The 22,952-nt window shown below is 38.9% G+C and overlaps 1 protein-coding gene across 1 annotated transcript in view; it reads right to left on the minus strand.

Moving 5' to 3' along the window:
- PPARGC1A (PPARG coactivator 1 alpha) overlaps nucleotides 1-22,952 on the minus strand; it is a 118,606-nt gene that overhangs the window by 39,121 nt on the left and 56,533 nt on the right. Inside the window, exons 3-6 of the mRNA XM_063309857.1 lie at nucleotides 9,537-9,731; nucleotides 4,449-4,571; nucleotides 3,078-3,282; nucleotides 1,497-1,529 (exon numbers count right to left, since the gene is read on the minus strand). Coding sequence (XP_063165927.1) covers nucleotides 1,497-1,529; nucleotides 3,078-3,282; nucleotides 4,449-4,571; nucleotides 9,537-9,731 — 556 coding nt within the window. The remainder of the gene's footprint in view (nucleotides 1-1,496; nucleotides 1,530-3,077; nucleotides 3,283-4,448; nucleotides 4,572-9,536; nucleotides 9,732-22,952) is intronic.

Below are 22,952 nucleotides of genomic sequence, written 5' to 3' on the forward strand. Positions count from 1 at the left end.
TTTGACTTGTACAGTAGACAGCTTTAAACGCAATAGGAAAATAGGCGGCTTCTGTAATGCCAATACCCAATCAAATGTGAGCCAGATTCTTGCAAATAGAGTGGGAGAGGAATCACAGATGGCTTAAATCATGGTTTAACTCCTCCACAAAGAAACTCTGACATGAGTGAACAAATTGGACTTCTAGATAACTGCAAAACAACCATGAATTTGCTGGAATTCACCACACTTTGGGAAGGCAGCAGAAGAGAGAAGGCTGGATCAAAACTTAAAGCAATTAGTTGGTCCTGATCAAAAAACAGTTGAGATATCCACCTTCTCATTTTCTTTAGTTTCCAGTGATCCTCAGATGAACTTAGAGGTCTTAAAACCTTCCATTTTTTTTTTCCTGACCTATCCGGGGGAAACTGTTCAATACTTAGAGAAGATGAAAAAATGCTACTTCCTGGTGGGCATGAGAGATTTTTCTATTCACTCCAAGCAATATCCTTCAAGCTCTAGGAAGCTATTGCCAGTTTTGCATCTGATCTTACTTTCCAGGTTCTGCCTCAAATTCTAGCAGCTGATCCTCAAATTTATGTGAGTCTGGATTAGAACTAAATGCTAAGAGAGGATCCTCTCCTGTTTGGCCAATAAAAGAAAATGTCCATGAATCCAAGCTATTTTCCAAACAGATCAGAGCAGTAAGTGGGGACTCATTAAGAAAATAATCCAGAATGAAAGCATTAGCTGCCTTCACCAGCACTTTAATTCCAATCCAGAGGTTTTATATATTTGAAGCAGGAACTCCTGAGTAAGAAAGAACCGATCTGTTTTTTGTTTCCTCCTTCTGCTTGGCTCTTTTTCTACCACATCACATGAAATATTTCTGCTGCAGCTTCTGCAGTAGGACTCCTACTGTACTGTGGTTAAGAGAGCAGCCCAAAGTTCCGCCTGTGTGAATCATGTCCTTCTTCCTCACTGATGTCTCTGCTTTACATATTTAGTAATGGAAAAAAAGTACATGCTGCACTAAAACATTCCTGAGTCAGTCTTCCCCCCCGCTGTCCATTAAGAGTAAGAAGACCTTTCCATCCATAATGTAATTGTATGGTCACCATATTGATTTTGGTTCATTCTCCAGTGCATATAATAGGTTTGAAAAATTAAACATTGATATTTAGTCAGTTGGTCTTCAATAAACATGTAGGATCAGAACTATTGATTTAGCTGGGACCAGGGATCAATTAGGAAAATCCTCTCCATTCCCCTGCCCTTTTTTTTGTTTGTTTTGTCCCATCCTGAAATAAATCCTCTGGATAAAGTAGTGAATAGTGTTCAACTTATGGGAATATACATTGGTTCCAGCTTCATGTTTCTCTGATGGGCTCTTACCTACTATTTTTAAAACAGCTACAAGAGGCATGGTTTCACTAAACTGAACAGAAGTCAGAAGACAGGATTCTTTACGAAGTAAATAAAGGAAGGAGTCAGTCAGTAAATTAGTAAATACTTACTCTGCTTAGCAGGTGCCCCATAACATTCGTTCTCTGAATGACATAGAAATATAATAAAAAAATTCAAAATGCAGATTCTACCTTACTTTACATCAATAATGAAATTGATTTCATTAAGACTTCCCCCCCGCCCCAATAATTTAAAAGAGATCTCACTTTGTTCTATGACATTGCCTCAAAGGATGGTTATGAGATGCGTGCTGCAGAAATCCTGATGGCCACTACAGGGCAACAAAGTGATTTGGAAAACTGCTTTCAACTAAAGGTTCTCCAGATTTCTGCAGCCTAGGTCTGGTAGCCCTGCTATAGGAAAATTAATAATAATAATAATAATAATAATAATAATAATAATAATAATAATAATAATTGAATGAAGGCTAACACCAGCTAAAGAACTGGCAGCTGTGATTTCACACTGTTGTGTAATAATAATAATAATAATATACCCAGTTTTGGTGGATTTACACAGATACAATTGCTCATTATATACTGTCTGTAGCAGGACCCAGTGCTGCAGTGATTTAATAGGTTCCTAGATCTGCTGAAGAACTCAACCTCATTCTTCTTTCATCACCATTTGGGACACAATAAAACCAGGGTTGATGGGCATGGGATGAATTGTGAATTTCGGTTGTTCCTAACTCAGTTCATAAAAGCTACTATGCTCAACCGCAGAGCAATTTCTCTTGATCAATGACACTGCAGCTCCAGATGTTTGCTGATGTGTCAGACCAGGTCTATTCCTTTTGGAAGCAGGGAAAATAGATGCATTTCTCAAGAAGCAATATTTGTAAATGGAGCTTTTCTTGGGGTCATAAGCTTCTAGAAAAATTAGCTGGAGAAAAAGGACAATACATTTGAGCAAGGTTGGGGTGCTTGCCTCCCAGTCTTGCAATCCTGCTACAAGACTTAGGAATCGTAACAAATGTTTTTACACCAGAGGATACTAAACTTCATTACAGATGTTTAGTTGGCCATAAAGAATTCTTCTGTGGTTTTTAGTGAGCAAAAGGGGTCAATAGGGTTCTTACACTTGACACTGTTTAGAAAATAAAACAATAAAATGGTGAGGAGTTTTTAGATATAATAGGGCTGATACATTTGTTGCCTATTCAAAAGCTGCAAGAAAGCTGTTTTTATTGTCTCTCAAGGAATATATTGCCAGTTTAACAATGTTTTTTTTTCCTTTTGGTTTGGTTAAAAACACCACACACACACAGAAAAAGATTCTCCAATGACATCTCTTGCCCAAATTGTACAAAACAGTAATGATGTCAACAAAGCAAGTGGACAAAGCAGGAAACCTGACAATCACATCTTCCTTCCAAAGGGTGGGAGGGAGGAAAGGCTGGCAGTTGCCTTGCCCTGCCTAATGGTAGGACTGGCCACAAGGACCAGGCCATTATTTCCAATAAATGTAAATGCATACAGGATGGGATGGTGGGTCTGGGCAGCCAATAAACATCTGGAGACTCCATTCATCTCCCTTCGTATCTAGGTTTCACCACATCTTCCAGGGCTGACTACTTATTATGACGACAAATGAGGGCCCCAGATGCCTTCTGTTGGTCACCTACCTACCTTGCAAATGATGCATCTGAGAGTGCAACAGTGCCTTCTTTTTAGAAGTGTATCTGTCCCTGTTGCTGTTCCTGTTTTCTGTCTGTTTGGCCTGACCAGGATCATCATTGGTGGTCAGATACTTGAGAAGCTCCGAGCAGGGACGTCTTTGTGGCTTCTGGGGTTGACAGAGGCTCTTCGCTTTATTGCTCCAGGAATTCTCAGTCTTAGGAAACAGAGTCACAGTGAGAGGGAAAAGAAAGGTGAAATTAGCAAGCTGAACCTTATCAGAATGGATAGAGTGTTGGTTTTTCTTTTTTTTAAATGAGATTAGCAGTGAAGGGCTCAGTCTAAGTTACTAGATCTATGAGCTGTGAATAATTATTTGCAGAACAAAGAAAGAAAATGACATTAAAATCCCTAAATGACATTGATGCAGCTTTTTATTTCAGTCCTCTTACGTTTCAATGCTTCTATACAGCACCGTATACCTAATAAGGTCCTACAGCTCCTTTACTACCAACAGGAAAGGGGGGGGGGAGTTTAAACCTTAATTTGATGCTGATTGCTCAAGTCTCACAACCTGTTCACAACTCTCTTAAGTACCCCTAAACGCTCTGTTTTCGGTTACAGTCAATGGCAAGACAAACATTGTTTAATACAGGCTGCTAACAGAATTACACCACTGCCAGCATCTCAGGCAATTAATGGCCATCACAGAGCTTTCTTCTAAGGTGCCAGCATAATCCTTGTTTAAGCTGGATCACAGACCAGACCTGTATATCAAAAAAAGTCTATCACTAATATTTTAAGGGCAACGATGCCTACTCTGCATCTAGAAAAAGAAGAGTAGAATGTAAAAGTGCCGGTGAACATTGCCAAGAAAAGAAAAATGACATTAAGATGTAGAATACTGAAAGGCACAGTCCAATCTCTTTTATTTTGCTATATTCCCCCTCTTTGCTACACCTCTATTGCCCATTTTCTTAGTCTAAGGAGACTAGGCAAAGATACTTAGTATAGCTTAAATACAGGCTAGGCACTAGCATTTCAGGTGGAAAAGAAGCCAACATCCTGAGTCCTCCTCCTCTTTCTCTCTCTACAAATGTATCCCAGTTGCTCCATCTTGAAGCCAGTATGTCACTCAGCCTGGCTTAGAGAACCGTGCGATAACCTCCAGGCCCACAAAAGGGGTGATGCTTACACCAATTGCCCCTCTGCATGCACTGTGGTGACACATGTGACTTCAATGTGGCAGAAAAGTGGGAGACATGCTTCTCCTTGGGCAAAGACCTGACAGCTGTCGGGACTAGGCCATGCTTTGTGCTGAAAGTGCGATGACGAACATTTGCAAAATTATCTTAAGATGCATTGCATAGGTGAATGCTGTACCTTGACCACCACAGGGCTTGTTCTGATCCTGTGATTGGAGTTTGCATGGTTGTGTGTGCTGAGGCCACTGCATTCATTGTAGTTTAGCTGGATGTTAGCTGGAGCCAACAAAAGCTTCTTAAGCTGCAAGAATAACAGAAGGAAATGTTTGAAGGGTGGGAAAGGAGAAGGTTAGGAAGAGAAAGGAAAGAGGTTATGCATTCTTGTTTCTTTTCTTTTTTTTAAATCACACTTTATGATTCATGAATCCAGTTTGGACAAACACCTATGTGGCTATGCACACTGAAAAAGCAGGATCTCTACCCACTAATCAAGCCTGATCTTCCCCCAGACCTGTTCGGTGCCCACCTGCATACAGTAGAAGTGGATAACGTCCAACATGTCCTGGACTAAAAATGACCACTTAAATTCTGAGAAGTGTCTATAGAATTCAGGAATGCACTGCAGGACTTTATTTGCACAAGTCCTGGGAAATTAATCAAATCTTTACTTCTTACACTTCCTTTAAATCAAGTTTTCCCAGGATGATGTGCAATGGACTGGATGTCTTGCAGGTCCAGAAGAAGTACAGAACGATTAGCAAACACTTAGTGAAGAATGTGATTCTTTGTGTCATTTCTACATATAGAAGTTTTCCAAATGGTTAATGTTGATGAACACTATAAGACCATACCCTTAAAATATATACTTCTCACACACCTACTTGACATGGCATTTTCATAAAAGACTTAGATGAGGGAATAGAAGGCATGTTCAATAAATCTGTGGATGACACAAAGCTGGGAGGGATTGCTAATACCCCTGAAGACCAGTTCAAGATGCAAAAGGATTTTGATAAACTTGAACATTGGGCCCTATCCAATAAAATGTTCAATGTTGAGAAATGTAAGGTTCTGCACTTAGGCAGGAAAAACCAGATGCACAGATACAAGATACTGTAAGTGGTACCTGGCTTAGCAATAGTACTAGCAATAAAGATCTGGGGGTATTGGTAGACCACAGATTAAGGATGAGCCAGCAATATGTTGCAGCTGCCAAAAAAATGTTAACTTGGTGTTCGGACTTTTCTTTGTTCTGAGAGGTTGGAACTATGCCTACATGGAGGAGAAGTTTGACCTTGCTGGACACAGAATCCAACTGGAACAACAAAAATGGTGAATGACTATTTAATTGGCTTTTATAAGTCTAGAAGTGTTTCCATTCTGGATTTGCCTCCACATCTTCACCCACCATGAGCTGCACACAGGTTCTGCCTTCACTTTCCAATGAGGCCACATGAGAAATGTTCCTTGTTCTTTTCAAACAATAGGAAAAAGCTTCATAGAATTGTCAAAAAGATGAGCAATAGAAGTATTACAAAACCATTTTACATACTCGGAAAGTGATGTATTAGCACTTTTCCCCAGGCCAGAAATGTGTTTTTTTCTTTTTAAAAAAAGGTATGCTGTAAGTCATTTATCATTTTACAAATAATAGCAATGGGAAGCCTGTTTTAATTTTAAATGCGGATTGTGTCCAAGTTAAATTCATGGTCATCAGCATTTGCCATTGTATGCAGACAGGCACTAAACTACATGCTTTATTTCATGCACATACACAAAGAGATTTACAGTTTCCCCTTCCCACTATTTGGTTGGAACCCAGGCAGAATGGCTCAAAAGGAGAAGAATTATTTAAGTTGGCAAAATGTGATTCTTTGTGTCATTTCCAAGGACCTGTGTAACTGATCATTGCAAAGTCAGATGTCCTTGGCTCAGCAGCCCGATATTAGGGAGAAAGGCTGAAGAAGCGAAGATAGAGAGACAGAGGCAATGAGGAAAAGATTTAGATAAAAATTTCAGTTGGACTTCATTGTTTTGTTTAGCCAACATGCCTACAAGGCTATATTACCATTCACTAATTAATGGTCTTCTCTCCTTAATAGATAAGAAGCAACAATGCAGAATAATCAGTGGTTCACTGATTATGTGCGTTACAAGCATCCACAAAACCTGTAGTCATTCTTGGACTTACACCATCTTTCCAACTCACATCCCTGAGATGACCCATAATAATTTTGTCTAAAGTCATTCATGTCCAAAGGGAAAAAGTTTGAGTTTTTGTTTGTTGTTTGCATGTCCTACCCTGCTACAGAAAATGTGTCAGGCATAAGAGAACATTTGCCTATCATAAAGAGATCTATGAGCTTGAAGTATGTAGATTTGGAGCCATACTTAGAGTAGACCAAATGAAACCTTCAAGAACTCATGCCTAACTGAAGACCAACTGATTTTAAGATGAAAACTCAGAAGCCAATACATAATGCAATATTACATCTCAAAGGAAACATCTGGACATTGGCAAGCATCTTTTTTGTGGTTGATAAAATCATTTAGGAGATGTACTTTACAAGTTTATCTTGATAGTCCCAGCTATAAGATACTGAATTTCTCAATTCCATTATGCCTGAAAGATAAAGAAAGTTGTCTGGCGACAGAATTGGGTTTTCTAAAGTTAGGGTTGATAGAGAAACTTCTTTTTTTCTATAACTTCTCACAAATCTTCCACCTGAAGGACATTCACTACAGGCTCATTCTAGTCATGCAAGAGATCTACAATAGAGTAATGGGTTGGATGATTTATGTCTTACTTCCCCAACTAAAAACCCATGAAATATCATCTAGAAATCCAGTGATTGTGAATCAGAAAGCTGATCTAGGAAGGCTACCTTATGGGTTTCTCTTTTTCATTGCAACATGCTTGCAACTATTATACTGCAATTATTTTAGATGTCAGTAGGCCACAGCAAGAAAGTAGGACAAGAAATTCACTGCAGCTTTGCCAAGGTCTCTGTAATATGTATGAAGTGCTATAGCAAATGTTTGAAAATAAATGGATTACTCATTTCTCTGTCCATCCTGCCCTTCTAGCCATGAACAGGACATCTACAATTTTTCCAACCTGTCCTCCCACAAGGCAGGCTACAACCCCCATAATTCTCAGCCAGCAGGGCCAATAACTTCCACAACACTACCCATAAGATGAACAAATATTTTATGCCTGGTGAGAACACACAGGTACTAGCCTGAAAAGGTATACTTGGTCATGCTGTTCGTGGTTCAAATCATTTCCATCTCCCTTCAGAATGTTAGTCTATCTTGGACCCTCTATGGATACTTTTAGTTTCACATGTATTGCTGTGAAGATGAACTTCAAGGCTCATTCATTTTAAATAACATATGCATTTGGTAAATACATATAAAGGAGGACAAGAGTTTGAACTAGTCTCTACTTCTCCTTAGTAGGGCTTTATAAAATGGCAGTGGGAGTTTGACATTAATTAATGTGGCAATTATTATTAAACTGCCCAGAGTCCCTCCTCAGGAGGGAGATGGGCGGCAATAAAAATTCGATAAATAAATAAATACATAATTCTTTCAAAACAATGTAGAACATACACTGCCACATTTCTTGAGGGCTCCTTAAAATATCTGAAATAAGTATCATGTCTTCTCCATTGCACCAGAGTCAGTATTCAGTTATTTGGTATTATAAATGGAAGTGACACACAACAATGAAACTTGCAATAACAATAATAATAATTTTCCATATTTATCTTGCATGAATATCTCCATCTTGGACTTTATATTTTACTTTTACATTTATATTTATATTAAGAAGTATTGTTTTTATTGTATGTTAATCTGTATTTATTTTTAGTTTTATTGTAAACCACCCAGAGTCACTCTTTGAATGAGATGGGCGGTGATGAAATTTGAAATATAAATAAATATAAATAAATGACTGACATATAGCTAAGGGTTCCTATACATATTACATTTTAGATGCCCATCTTAAGGGTTTTCCAGGTGTGATTTGGAAATGTGCATTGTTTTTTGTACAGATTTATTTGTACAAAATATATATTTGTTACAGAGCTCTGCATGGAGAGGTGTAGAATTAATTGCAAACCTAGATGTGAAAAAGCCTTGTTAACTGCATGGCCAGATAAATTGTTTGGGAAATAGAAAAAAAAAATCAGTATCATCAACATGCTGCCTGTATATCTAGATCCACTTGTCCCCATTCCCATCAAACTTAAGATCAAATCATATGTCATGAAGTGGCCTCAAGTACTGCAAATACCACCAGCCAAGCTCAGCATATGATAACAGATAAATGCACATGGAAGATTTATCAAAAACTTTTGGCAGCAGGTATTCATGTATTTTTAGAGTGTTCTATTCAAAAAGAGTTTCCATTTTCAAGTAGACTTACTTCTAATGTTTGGTGATGAAGGTCTACTAATTATTGGAGGGGTGTTACAATCCTCAGAAGGACTGAGTCAGTATCTATAGAAAAGGAATGATTTCCTCTCATTCCCTTATAATAGTAATCAAGTAACTGGCATAAGGTAACTCTGCAATAACTCTGCAAGTAACTCTGCAGTTGGAGTACCTGGCTAAGCTTGTTTGGGACTGGATGTTAAGTAGGGTAAGTCCTGGTAAGTATTTGGATGGGAGATTTCAAGGGTCCAAGGGCTGTAAATTAGACTGGTAGTTTGAATCCTTCCTTCCTTCCTTCCTTCCTTCCTTCCTTCCTTCCTTCCTTCCTTCCTTTTCTCTCCCCCTTTCCTTCCTTCCTTCCTTCCTTATCAGAAAATTTCACAGACTTGTTCATGTAGTCACTGAAAATTGAGGTTGATATACAGAGACTTTACCTTTAATTGGTATCAGGAGGTAAGCAAAATCTTAAACCAACTTGCATAAATAAACAACTTGTGATACATTATTTAAAACAAAATGTATATGTATGTACCAGAGAATCACTAGTAAGAATGCATGAGTACAATGCATTTCTTTTTATTTTCATAACACAATCTAAGGAAGAGAAGACAACCAGCCAGTCAATGCTGTGGAGTTCCTTAAGAAAGAGACCATTTTCTCTTCCATAGACATGCCCCCTCATCATTTCCCAATTAGGATTTAGTTTTCTTTCCATGTCAACCTCACTGAGAAAACCAAACCATACGGTGACATCATAGCCATGCATTGTATAGTCAAAAGGCAACTCCATTTCCTGTTAAACAGAAGGAAGGTAGATTCTTACTAGAGACGTCTCTTCTGCCTCCTGAGGTGGAGGGGTGCTGTCAGGCACTGATGAAGGACTAGCCTCATTTTCGCTGGTCACATCTCCATCTGTCAGGGCATCAAACGAAGGCAATCCATCTTCGTCCACCGGGATACTGTCCAATGTTTCTGTGAGGACTGCTAGTAAGGTTGCTTCGTTCTCTTCATCTATCTTCTACACATGCAGAGAATACAAGAAGAGGGGGGGGGAACATGACTCAGGCCAGGAAACTAAGAATACACAGCGTTATAAATTAACATTTGGTTGAATTAATTCCATGCAAGTCATCTGCAGACTTGCAACTATCTCACCCAGGATGCGAAGGAGTGGGACCCATACACACTTGTTCATACCTATTTGAAGCTGCAATTATTACATTAGACAGTTAGTATAAACATTACAGGGAGAAAATCCTTACAGAATAATTTCTGCTTACCACCACTGTCAAAATTTTGTGAACAATACACTTCTTATTTTTAGGAATTTCAAGAAAAAGGAATCAGGGCTGTTGCTATGAATGCATTCTTTTGGCTTTGAAGTTGGCCTTTCCAATTATGTGGTTTAAACACTGAGTCAGAATTACTGTATGTTTTTATCCAATTCAAGCTGCAATTATTAAAAGTAGATTAATTTCTAATCAGATGTGGCTGTAATGTTAATCTGCATTAGATGTCTTGTTTGTGTCAATTCAAATATTAAAAAAAAATATCCTCACAGTCCTCAACACAAGACATCACACTTACCATTCATATTTTTGGGAGGCAGAAAAGTGAAAACATAGTATATTTTAGAGATTTGTTGCATTTGTGATTAATGACTTAAGCCTGGGAAAACTCCCTGTAGAGTCCATGCAAAGTCTTTGCTGGCAGCCCAATCCACTTCCCAGAAAGTTGAAAGAGAAAGGAAGCTGCCAAGATCTTCTCTGCAGATGTGCTAAAGTACTTTAGCTCCAGCTAGGATGATAATGGGATGGTATCTAAAAACAGTGCAAACCTCAAAATAAAGAAGTTTCCCAATAGGGATTAGTTAAGATTGATTTTAACTGGATTAACTCCTGTTCAGTTAAATCTACCCTTTAGCAGTTTGGGAAACAATTAAACAGAAATACAATTATAATGTTTGTTTAGTTATTTCAAGCCCTCCCCCACCTCAGAAAAGGCCAATATGAATTGACCAGATCATGCGCAAAATTCACTTCTTGACTTTCTGCTATTGTTATGCTTATTGAGTGTTAATAAAGTTGCAGGAAAGAAAGGTTGTGTATGTTAAAATGCAGCAGCTTTGTTTGTAGAGCTGCTGTGACAATCTGCCTAGAGGCCGGGCCTTTGCATAGAAAATGATGTCTCCAGTCAAAATCACTGAGGTCGGTCCCTTTGCTTTGCCTGGTGGCTTTGTTTTGGTAGAAATGTGAGATATTGTACGAGGACAGCAAAGCCATCAAAGTCAAAGGAGGGGGCAGCAGATCTGAGATGGACCTCAGAAGTGGGTTGCTGCTTTGCAGAACCTACATTTAAGGGGCACTTCATTAAAGCCTCAGTAACAATAAACCATCAAAGCTTTGCAAAGGTCTAATAACAATACAAAACAAGGCGGTATCATTCTTTCAGTAAACATACTCAGGAAAATTGATATTTCTCCATTCCACTCATCCTTCTTTTAACATAGACATTCTCTTATGTCGATCAGAGCCTCTGCATTGCTAAACTTCTAGCAGACTGTGTATGATAGATAAGTGCCAGTCAATCATTATCAGATTTTCCTTGAAGTTTAAACACTGTAACCAATTACCAAGCGAGGTTATGGGCTCCCCTTCAGTGGATGTTTCCCAGTGAAGGAAGGCTTTAATTTTGATTTCTGCACTGAAAAGTAAGGTAAGCTGGATGGCCTTCCAGCTCATGGATTCTATGAAATATAAAACAGATTTGGAGGCTGTCCCTTAACTCATGGGAGGACCTGTTAAGGGAAGTCTAAAGGACTTTGCTAGGGACCACTGAAATCTAGAACATGAAAATGACAGTATTGATATATTCATTTACCTAGATGCCACCTCTACAACCTTTGCTCAGCCTGATGCCATCCAGATGCACTGGACTATATTTGCCATGATTTCCAGTTAGCAAAGTCTGAAAGAGACAATCTAGCACATCTGGTGAACCCAAGGGTGGGTAAATTATGTCAAATAACTTACTTTCTAAAAGGAGAAAGTGGGCTATGAATAATCAAGTAAATATGCTAAATCCTCTTCCATTTAATTGGCTCTGGTTTTGAAGATACAATCTTATAGTCCAGTCCAGTCCAATATAGTGCAGGCAATTAGAATGGAACATTTCTGCAGTATCTCAGATTTCACTCAGCTATTTATCAAACCCTATCAGAGAATTTATTTCTATAGGCAATGCTAACCCATTGCAAACAGATGGAGAAGAAGTAAAAGATTTTATCTTCCTAGGCTGAAAAATTCACAGGAATGGGGATTGTAGCCATGAAACCAAGAGGTGCCTGCTATTTGGAAGAAAGACTCAAATTTGGACAAAATATTAAAATATAAAGACATCACACTGATAGCAAAGATACACACGGTCAAGGCTATAGTTCGCCCAGTTGTAAGATATGGCTATGAAAGCTGGAACAATAAAAAAAAAATGGGGAAAAAACCTGGAGAAAATTGTTGAGAGTACCTTGGACTGAAAGAAGGACAAATAATTCAATACTAGATGAAATAAAACCAGATTGCACACTGGAAGCGCTAAAATTAATCTAAAATGTATATATTTTGGACACATAATAAAAAGGCATTGGAGAAGACCCAGATCCTTGGAAAAAAATTGAAGGCAGTTGAAAAAGAGGCCTACAGAATGCAGATACTGAAGTAGGGATGAAGGTAGGGATGAGCTTAGAAGAACTCAAAGAAGTATTCACTGACAAAATGATTTCCACTGCGTCATGAGGAGTAATTGAACAAAAGAACCATGCTATCACCTAGAGATACGTAAAATATTTCTCTTTCAAAGTCAGCTTTCCTTCTTTGATAATACAGACTTTTGCAGAAACCCTTCACATTTCCTGTTCCAAAACTTGGTGTTTGCACTTAAAAAAAAAAAAAGCAAGGGCAGTGAAGCACACTGACATTCAAAGTCACAATGCAGGCTGGACACGAGTCTCACTCATCACAGCAATTTCAATTAGGTTTTTTTTTTTTTTTGGTAAGGAGTTTCAAACATTCCTCAGAGAAAAGCAAAGGATATGACAAAGAGAACTCTGTTAAAACAATTAATGTCATTTTTCATTATTGCTCCAGTCCCAATTTACAGAGCAAATAAATCAAAGTCACAACAGCTGATGGCACGCTACCCAGCTAATACATATCTGCTCAGAGATGACACAGTAGCAGAACTGCATTAAGGACTAAAAATGACGTTGGGAGATAACCTTGGTGAAACTTAACCATGTGCTTGCTCCTAAATAATATTTCATGCCAAACAATTTTATTAGTTAACGTCGCAAGAACAGGGCCGGGAAAAAGGGAGAAGAGGAAGAGGACAGTTTTTGCTCACCCCACTTTCATGAGAAATAAGATCCTTCAGAAGCAGATGAAGGAGTCTAGGAAGTGGCTTGGACTCGGAGCATCTGAAGTGGGTTGGTTTGCAAATATGGCCAATGAACGTTTCTTGTGAGCAGAAAATGCCGACCTGACAATGATGGCACATGATTCTTCCCAGACTGCACATGAGAAGCATGAGGACTGGGAGAAGTTTCAAGAGGAAGAATATGAAACTGTGTATCTGTATTCAAGCTATGGATGTGCAAAACCTAGCTCTTCAGGAGCAGAATGTTCTGAAGTGATCTGCCCCTAGAATGGTAGGTTCTCTATGTGCCTAACTGAAGCTTAATTACACAAGTACCTAGATTGCCAATATGGTGCCCATCTCCCCGGGATCCTGCCCTAATCTTTGTTCCGGTAATACAATTGACTTTGATTTAAAGATAAAACATATAAAGAAATGGAAAGTTCATAGATTTCATGCATAAGTTTCATTTTCAAGAAAGTTTCTGAGCTCTCTTTGCTGGCATTCCTAGAAAATAAAAATGATAGGGTCCTGTAGCCCAATCATTTGCTTGGAGACATGTCAATCTCTCCAGGGGAAAAAAAAATCGTAAGTAGAAAGGATAGAAAGCATCCTGGATAGCTAATAGGAGAAGTAGGGAGCAATCTCACAAGTTTGCCTTGGAAAATGGTCTGATGTGACTGGGAACATTCCCATGGCAGCCATTTTGTGATCATGCTCACTATATAACTGTCACAGCTTCCAGTGTATCCACTGCCCCAATAAGCCTTGTAGTATACAAAATTTGGGGATTATAAGATTGTGTCAAAGGTTTAGTGGGAAAAGATACTGAGCAATTCTGAAGAAGACAAGGAGGGAAATGGCATCAAGATAATCTGGAAGGCTGCAAAGGAGAAAGAGTGGAGTGCCTTCAAAGGATATTAGCACTTCTGGCATGTTCTCATGAAAGCAATATTGGTTTTCTATCTCCGGTGAAACACAGCTCATCCTAATTACAATAGCAACTTCCTTTTTGAAAACTCCTATCCACATTTCTAAGGAATGTCACAAATTCCAGAGAGGAGTTCCATCAGAATACAAGTTCCACTTTAGTTCATACAATTTAGAAGGTCATTGCTATAAACCACAACTATGATATTACCATAGACAAAACTTAACTGATTCATTAAGTATCACTTCTTTGCTTTATGCTCATCATATGAGATCTGGTGTTGACAGCCCAGGGACCAAGCCCTGTTGCATCCAGAAGCTGTAAATTTCATTATTCTAATATTGCCACTCATTATCCACAGGGGACATTCCTGCAATTATATGCTCCTTTTGAAGAGAAGTCACTAGCACTTTCTCAAAATGTTCCATACGTTTTAGTCTGGATAGCTCTGCTCACTGATAAATTCTCCTACTGAAAAAAAAAAATGTTCTGAGCACCACCTTTCATTCCGAAGCAACAGAAATTGCCAATAATTCTCATGATCTTGAAAAAACATTTGAGTTTTTCTCAGATTGGCACAGAACACAAATGTAGCCCTCTCAGCTGTGGTGCTTTCCAGTACAAAAGAGAAAAGAGGCATTTTATGTGTGCAACCACACTTATTGCTATGGCTGACACCACCTAAAATGGATGCCAGATGGAGGCATTCTTTTGGAGCATTCAGACGCAAGGCTGTGCTTTTCTGAAATCAGAAAACAGCACCACGGCATCACAAAAGATGGCCTTTTGGTCCAAGTACCCTGGCGTGAGAGTTAGTTCACACACACAGTCAGAGAAAAATAACTTGAGAGCAGATTTGACCATTGCAAAAACAAGGGACAGATGTTAGCAGACCTCCCACCCAGAAAAGGATGCCGGGCAGCCCATTATGTAGGGCAGGAGAGAGAAAGAGGGTCTGAACATTGATTCTATAAGTGTGGCTCGCTCTTGAAACACAGCAGTAACTGGAATTCTTTCCTTCCAGCTTATGCCATCAGAAGTTCTTGGATTCGTATGAGCTTATCTAATTGGATCTGATCTTGCCTGCCGGTTGGAGCCAGGAGCCCAGGAAGTCTGTCTTCAACACATTCTCAGTCCTACAGCTGATTGCCCACTTTTCCTTTTTGCTGAAAAATTGCAGCCAATTGATATTGGGGACGTGGAGCGCTTCAGCATAAAAAAGGGACTTTGGAACACATGGAGACACAAACTGTTGGTATCTCCTTAAATCACTCCCAACTTCTGTCGGGATTCTGAAGCTGCTCTCCACAGATTCTGGAAGATCCCTGAAAAAAGGATATTTTTGGACACATCTGAAGTGCCTTCAGGGTAGGTAGATACAGAAGTAGTTACAGATACTGTAGATTGATAGAGGCAGATAGCAGGAGGGGGAGAGAGCGGAGAAGTATATATGCAGATAAATGATAGAAAGATAGACAGACAGACAGACTTTTAAACTTTTTCCGTGTCTTTCACACAGTTAGAGATCAAGTAGAAGAGTTGTCTCTGAAAGATTCAAACCAAAGCTAAAGAAAGAAAGAAAGAAAGAAAGAAAGAGCGAGCCCCCAAAATGTATTAATGCAAAAATTTGATATGATCATCCAGTTGATCAACAAGCTATTCATAGGTGTGGGAATCTGTAGCACAAGCTATATTATGGCTAAACTCCTGACTACAACTATACAAAGAAGATGTCAGTTTGAATTCAGTTATGTGCATCAAAATTTCTGTCTCTTTTTCATGTTTTTTGAGCCACTGAACTACCTTTCTTGTGGAATTTCAAGATAGGCCCAGTCAAATGTCCTTTTCCCTCTGTAACCCTCTCACCATTCTTTTCCATCAAATTTCTTTTTAAAAGAATCACTTAAGAGAAAAGAGCTCCTTGGTCTCTTTTCATGGGTAGGAGTTTTTCTGTTTAGAAGCACCTACGAGTAAAACTTATGTTGAAAAAGCCTTTCCTTCTACTCCTGAAGTTGGTCATTTGTTTTGGGAATACAACTGACTTTTTTTCTTATTAGGCATTTTAGAAGAGACTATAAGTCTTCTGGCAAAAAAAAAAGTGTCTGTTTTATTCCTGCTAATGAGCTGTTGCAGCTCAGAAGTTTCCATTATGGCCTTACAATTAAGTTTCTAATAAACTGAGCATCTACTAATTGACTTATTTGTCCCAGAAATACAGTACCCTGCTAGGAACCTCTAGTGAAACATGTTACATCTTTTGAACAAAAACCATTCAAGGTGGTTGCAAGTTGCTCAATGCTGAGATATTATGAGTATAAGCTAGTCTTTCAGCAGGAAGGCCACAATGTGAACGCAGAGAATGAAAAGTAACAATGATCTAGCAAACTCTTGATTGGGCTAACAGAACCAAAATAAGATAATATTGTGATGAGACCAATGCATGTGAAATGTATACAATTGAAACCACCGAATCAAAAGGTCACTCTCCTCATTTTATAGTTGTTGCTGAGTGCAATTTTGAGAAAATATCTGAAAGCAAACGATCTTATCACTGACTCTACAGGAGGTAATATGCGGATTGCTAGAGAAATACATTAACCGTGTTTTTCCCACAAAAAAAAATGTTTAAACGTGTCAAGAACTTGATGCTGGCAAACACAGTGCCCAAGATTTTATCACTAGCCTATCAAAAATGCTTTTAAAATGCCCGGGCACACTGGATTTGTTTATTTTTCTGTCCAGGTATTCCAAAATTAGCAACAGCAAGAAGACAAAACCTTTGGTTGGGACTGACTGATAAATAGGAGCAATGTCAGCATATGGGAAGTGAAGCAAGGCGTGCAAATGCCACAGTGCAGTTATGCGAACAGCTGCCAACCGAGACTTGCTGTGACCAAATGACCATGTTTCCAGATACTGTCATGTTTTTGCCAAATGGTTATAGCAGGACAAACAGGTCTAGGAGGGTCCAGGAGGTGTCTGGAGCAGTATTCTGAAGAGAAAAAAATTAGGGTAGAGTGGCCTCTGGTTAAAACAGCATGTTACAAAGGTGCTGAATATTCCTTATATTAATAAGGAATCCAAATATATAGACCCATTAACTTGAATTGGGGCACTATTTACCTGCAGTAGAACTCTACACAGAAATCATACCTCCAATCTGCTCCTCCCTTGTCAGGTGTTTAGTGGAAAGAAGATCCCACCTAAATTAGGGAAATTGCATAGACAGAATAACTGGAATGTAGAGAATGTAAACATGCAACTGTGTTCAGCAGCTGGGACAAGAATGAGTGAGAAAACAAAACATTAAGGTTTTTCTTCAAATTGACTGATTGATTGATTCTGTGCCATCAAGTCATTTTTGACTCCTAGTGACCACACTGATAGATTTTTTCCATGACAGTCTATCCCTACCTTTCTTTTTCAAAAGGGGCAGCAATAAAAAAGCATGAAAGTTTTGAAGTGCAGACGGTATTAATTCTATGCCACCTTCCTATCCAAAGAATGTCAACAGTCAGAAATGGCTACAATATTATGAGTACAATTTTAAAAAAATAGCTTCCATTAGTGTCTTCGGAGAGGGAACCAGGAGGAGAGGGCAAGTGAAGAAATGTGCACTGCTACATCACGATACAATCTCTATGCTTGCCATTTTCCACTCCATCTCAATTTCTAGGTCCTGTTTTCACTTCTCGGTCTAGCCAGAGGCATGAGGATTTGTGGGGTGAAGAAAGACAATGTACCTTGGAAAACTAACAGTAAGGAAGGCAAGTAGTGGCAGCAGGTGGAGCAAAAAAAACCCCCAAGATGGGTTGGGATGGGTTGGGATGGGATGGGATGCTGTTTTGGCAGAGCTTAGGTATATTATTTGCCCTCTTCTTCTCAGCATTCAGATACAGGTATTGAACCTAGGTGAGACAGTAGTGAAGATGTTGGAACAGGATGGGGAAAGCCGGGTTCTAGCCCACCTTCACCCAGAGAGGTTCACCCAGTTACTTGAACCACTAACTTTCCCTGAGCCCAACTTAACAGGATTGTTGCTTTGGGGGAAAATGGAAGAAGGAATGCTCTGTACAATGTCCTGAGTTTCTAGAGGAAAGATAGGATATAAATCTAACAAATAAATAAAGGCTTCAGCAAAGGGAAAGAACCCAGCCGTTCCAGCCAATGGCTCTTTCCCCTTCCAGACACCACCACAGCATTTCAGACTCCCTGTATATGAATACGAAGGACTGTGCAATAATCGGTGCACAGTGGAGGAAGCAGAATGAGGCTGGACAAATTTGTAGCTTGGGGGCTCTTCTGATCAGAAGCTCCCACAGTCCTGAAATTCATTCTAGGGAAGGTAATGCTAAGAATTGATCTTTGGGAGAAAAGTGAGGCCCAGTGGAAACCTTGTCAACTTTTCATGACCACATTCAACTATGGTATCATTGGGCACTCAGACCTGCCTTTGAAGACCATTTGGAAAGTTAATATTCATAGTTCTACAATTTCAACTGTGATGCCTTCTTCAGGTTAGAGTGATTAGATTAGGTCAGAATATAGTTTGTTAGACGGGTGATTTTTACTGGCTTCCAAACTAGTTTCAAGTTTGTTTACAACGATAAAGCTTTAACCGGTGCAGGACCAAACTCTCTGAAGCATCATTTTTCTGTAACTAAATCTACATATTTATTAAATGTATATTCATTTCAGCTTAGCTACCTCTATTAAAACTGATGACCAGAAATGATGGGGACTCATTTACAAAATTCTTTTAACTGAAATACCCACTGGTTACCTTTTAGGCACCACACTAAAAATTGTTTAATACCTCCACAATCAATTGTCAATTGTCAATTGTTTTGTTCTTATTACTTTAAAATAGATTTTATATTGTGAATCAAAATGTCATTGTGATATATAACATAGCAATCTTGATTATGTGAACAAAAACAACAACAACAACAACGAACTGGGATTTTGGTGTCAATGTAAAATGGGTTATGAAATTTTAAAACACAAATGAATAAATATTTTAAAAAGAAAAAATCCACATAAGTAGGACCTTTAGAGATTAACACCAGTGACCTGGACCAATTATAGAAGCCACCGTTCAGCAATAGGAACTGAACCCCCACCCTTCAGATATCACTACTTCAAGATCTCATGGGAAGCTCTTTCTAGATTCTTGAACAAAGTTTACCAGGTATCCTTTTCCAATACAGTGCAACAAAACAATCAACTTGTTTCAATTCTGTTGTCATCAACAATTAAGAACGCTAATTATTTAAGAACATTTGAAATGCCTTGTAAAGATGTGTTGATATACTTAATTAAAAGGTGGCTGGAGTCATTTACATATCCTTGACAGAGGCGTGGATTTTTTTAAAAAAAAGATGTTGTCCTTTCAAGTTTTATAATCATTTCTGTCGATGCTTTTTATTTCTGTGAAGTCAGCTTAACCCTTCTTTTTCTCCCCTGCTAGTTACTGCCCCACTTTCCTGTAGGTATTCCACAATTTAATTGTTTTAAGATGATCTAGTAGCTCTTGAGTAAAAAAGGTCAGGTGAATAGGTATGTAAACCCCAGAGTCATTCTTCCCTATTTAAAAGATCTATAGTCTACTTGCTCTTTCTAGTCAGCTGGGACCAGAACAGTTCAGTCTCAGTTTTCAAACAGGTTAAACTCTGCCAGAGTAAAAAAAAATCAAGATTTGGGGTGGGGATGGGGACAAAAAAGCCAGATAAGTATGGAGAGGTAGTTCGAATATGGTGGTACATGATAAAAATCCAGAGTAGTAAGAATTGCAGTGAGAAAAGCTAAACAAATAGCCAAGCTAATTTTAACAACTTGGAATGAAAAACATTTAATATACTGTATGCTATCTACTTAAAATACCAAGAGAGAAAGAGAAAAAACCTCTCTGAATTCAAAAAGCTGGTCTTCTCCAACCAGGGGCTCTCCAGACGAATAGAAACAGCCACTACCAGAAATATTGCCCACTCACAGTTTTAGGAATTGAAGACTCAACACATTTGGACAATATCAAATTATCTCATTGTAACTAAGGCTAAGGTAAAGGTAAAGGTTTCCCTTGACGTAAAGTCCAGTCGAATCCGACTCTAGGGGGCGGTGCTCATCTCCGTTTCTAAGCCTTGGACCCGGCGTTGTCATAGACACTTCCGGGTCATGTGGCCAGCATGACTCGGAACGCCGTTACCTTCCCGCCGAAGCGGTACCTATTGATCTACTCACATTTGCATGTTTTCGAACTGCTAGGTGAGCAGGAGCTGGGACGAGCAACGGGAGCTCACCCCGCCGCGCGGTTTCGAACCGCCGACCTTCCGATCGACAGCTCAGCGGTTTAACTAAGGCTACGTGCATCTAAAATAATTGCTCATTTTGGTTTGTTTGTTTGTTTGCTTGTCTTATATGGTCTCCAAACTAGAAAGACTCATTAATCCAGCCTTCACTTCCCTCAGGTTATTAGCCTCTCCACGTTAGTAGTAAGTAGTAATAGTAATTCAAATGAAACGTTCCTGTAATGCTGCTGTGATACTTTAGTTCAAAGGGGAACTAAAGTAAACGACAGAAACTCCTTGGCCATTTGTAGTAGGTTGGATGTGTGATTCCTTCCTGCTCAGTTCTACAGTGTCTCCACTGCAGAATCTTGGAATCCATAGGTGTGATCCACAGGGACCACAAAGGAAGAGGAAGAGGAGGAAGAAGAAACTTAGCATACAATGAAGCTCTCACAAGACTTCTGAAATGTGCGTGGTTTCAGGGAGCCTCCATCAAGAATCAATGGTCAAGTGTTATAGCAGTCTAAACTTGAGTAGTGCTAGTAAGAAGACGTCTTAAGCAGTTCAGTGAGACACAAAAGAGGAGATGGACTCTGGGGTGCATCTGAACCATCCGGGGATTTTTTTGAAGGTGGGAGAGACCTTAGCAACATTAGGAATACGAATTTTAATTATATCCTGCTTTTATATATCAATCTATGCATTAGTACATGGTATGCACACCAGTGTGTTTATTTGACTACAGAAGCGCCTGACCTATGTTGATTCCTCCCTTCCAGCTACGTCAGTCTCTTAATTTTAATGCTTGCCAATTTGGCTGTCAAATTAGGGGAAAAGGTTATCAAAAATCTGAAGAGCTAGGAGACCTGACATGGGCTGGCTTGGGGCACAATGGAGGAAAAGTTAGAGATCAAGGATTCTGAGGAGGAGAACTAAAATTCTCACTTTTCTTAAAGGTGGTCCTCTACCTGGCATCTCATTCCTCCAAATGTGGCTTTCGGGGGGATGGAGAGAGTACGTCATGGTTAATGAAATGTGTTTTGCTATAGCCCAGGGAGCTTTGCTTATGGGCTTCCAGTACTCTTCAAGTGATAACAGGTCTTTAATACTTGATCTAACAGCCCAGGGTTAGGAGAAGTGGCAGAGCTACATTCCTTACATTCAGAGATTACTTTTATGGGCAAGACTGAACCGACTGCCAATTCTCTGATAGCCTTTTAGAAGCAGAGTGACAGGCTCAGCCCAGCCTGCTGTCAATACAGTACAGCAATGCTCATTTTCAAACTTAGCACTGACAGAAGAGCAAGGCAATGGCAAAGTCTTCTGAATTCCTAAAATTAAAGTGGTACAAATACCAGTGTCTCACATCCTTTACATTTTCCCCTAGGTAAACCCCCTGTTGGCTTTTCTTGTGTTAGGAAAGTGATAGACAATATCAAAAACACTCATCCTTAGAACAATCTGTATGCTGGGACAAAATTATTTATTAACTTCATTTATTATTTTTATTAAACAAACTTATATAGCTGCCCATCTACCATACCCATACTTGTTCCTTCTAGTAGCTGGGCAGCTCTGTAAGAGTGTGCCTTGTTTGAAAGAGAAGATGGAGAACAATGGGTTCAAATTACAAGGAAGCAAATTTTGGTTGGACATCCAGAAAGCTTTCTTAATGGTAAGACCAATCCGCAGTAGCGTAGACTGCTGAGAAGAGGTGGACTTTCCTCCGTCAAAGGTGTTTAAAAAGGCTGTGATGGTCAACTGTTAGGATTGCTGTAGTAGTTTCTGGCACAGGGCACTGGCTTGCAGGATTTCATAACCTTTGCACAGACTACCTGAGCGTCTAGCAAAAGCTATGGGCCCCTTCTCAGAAACAATGTATTCAAATGTATAAATAAAACGAAGTAAAATAAAATAGACTGTATTACAAGGGAAGCAATTACGATCAAATGCAGTTATCCAAATACTTTAAAAAATAACAAATATGCACTATAGTTATACATCTGCTTATTTCTTAAACTATTAAGTCAATAATAAGACAATATCTTTGTAAGGGTACAACTATTATATTACAATAATTTTAGATAGTGGGATTTATTGAATTTAACAAACTTTTAAAAGTTTTCTAGCGGCCATAAATTACTTTGTTGCCTACATACCTTCTTGAATGAAAAATCTACATTTCAGTTAGAGATTAATAAAAATAAAGTTGCGCTTTTTTTCTCTCTCATCCAAGTTCATGGACCCCTAAAATCTATCCATGGATCACCCAAGGAATCCACGGACTCGAGGTTAAGAACCTCTGGACTAGATATCTCCAAGATCTCTTCCAACCTTTACATTATATGATTCAAAATCTGGGACATGAAGTCTTCCAGTTCAACATGACAAGTATTTCTAAATCTTATTATCTTATGGCACAAAGATGCTGCTTTTGGTGACATTTTGTTGAAAGCTGTTGTGTCTTCCAGCCTTCATTATGACTCTTAAACAGACTGGAGCCAGTTTAATATGTCAAAATATCTTCAGCACTCTGCTCAGTTTTATCAGCGCTCATCTTTATTCTGATGCAAACACAAAACCTAAGACATAGGCAACAGTTGACTTGAAC

This window comes from Candoia aspera, chromosome 8, assembly GCF_035149785.1.
Source record: "Candoia aspera isolate rCanAsp1 chromosome 8, rCanAsp1.hap2, whole genome shotgun sequence".
Classification (NCBI taxonomy): domain Eukaryota; kingdom Metazoa; phylum Chordata; class Lepidosauria; order Squamata; family Boidae; genus Candoia; species Candoia aspera.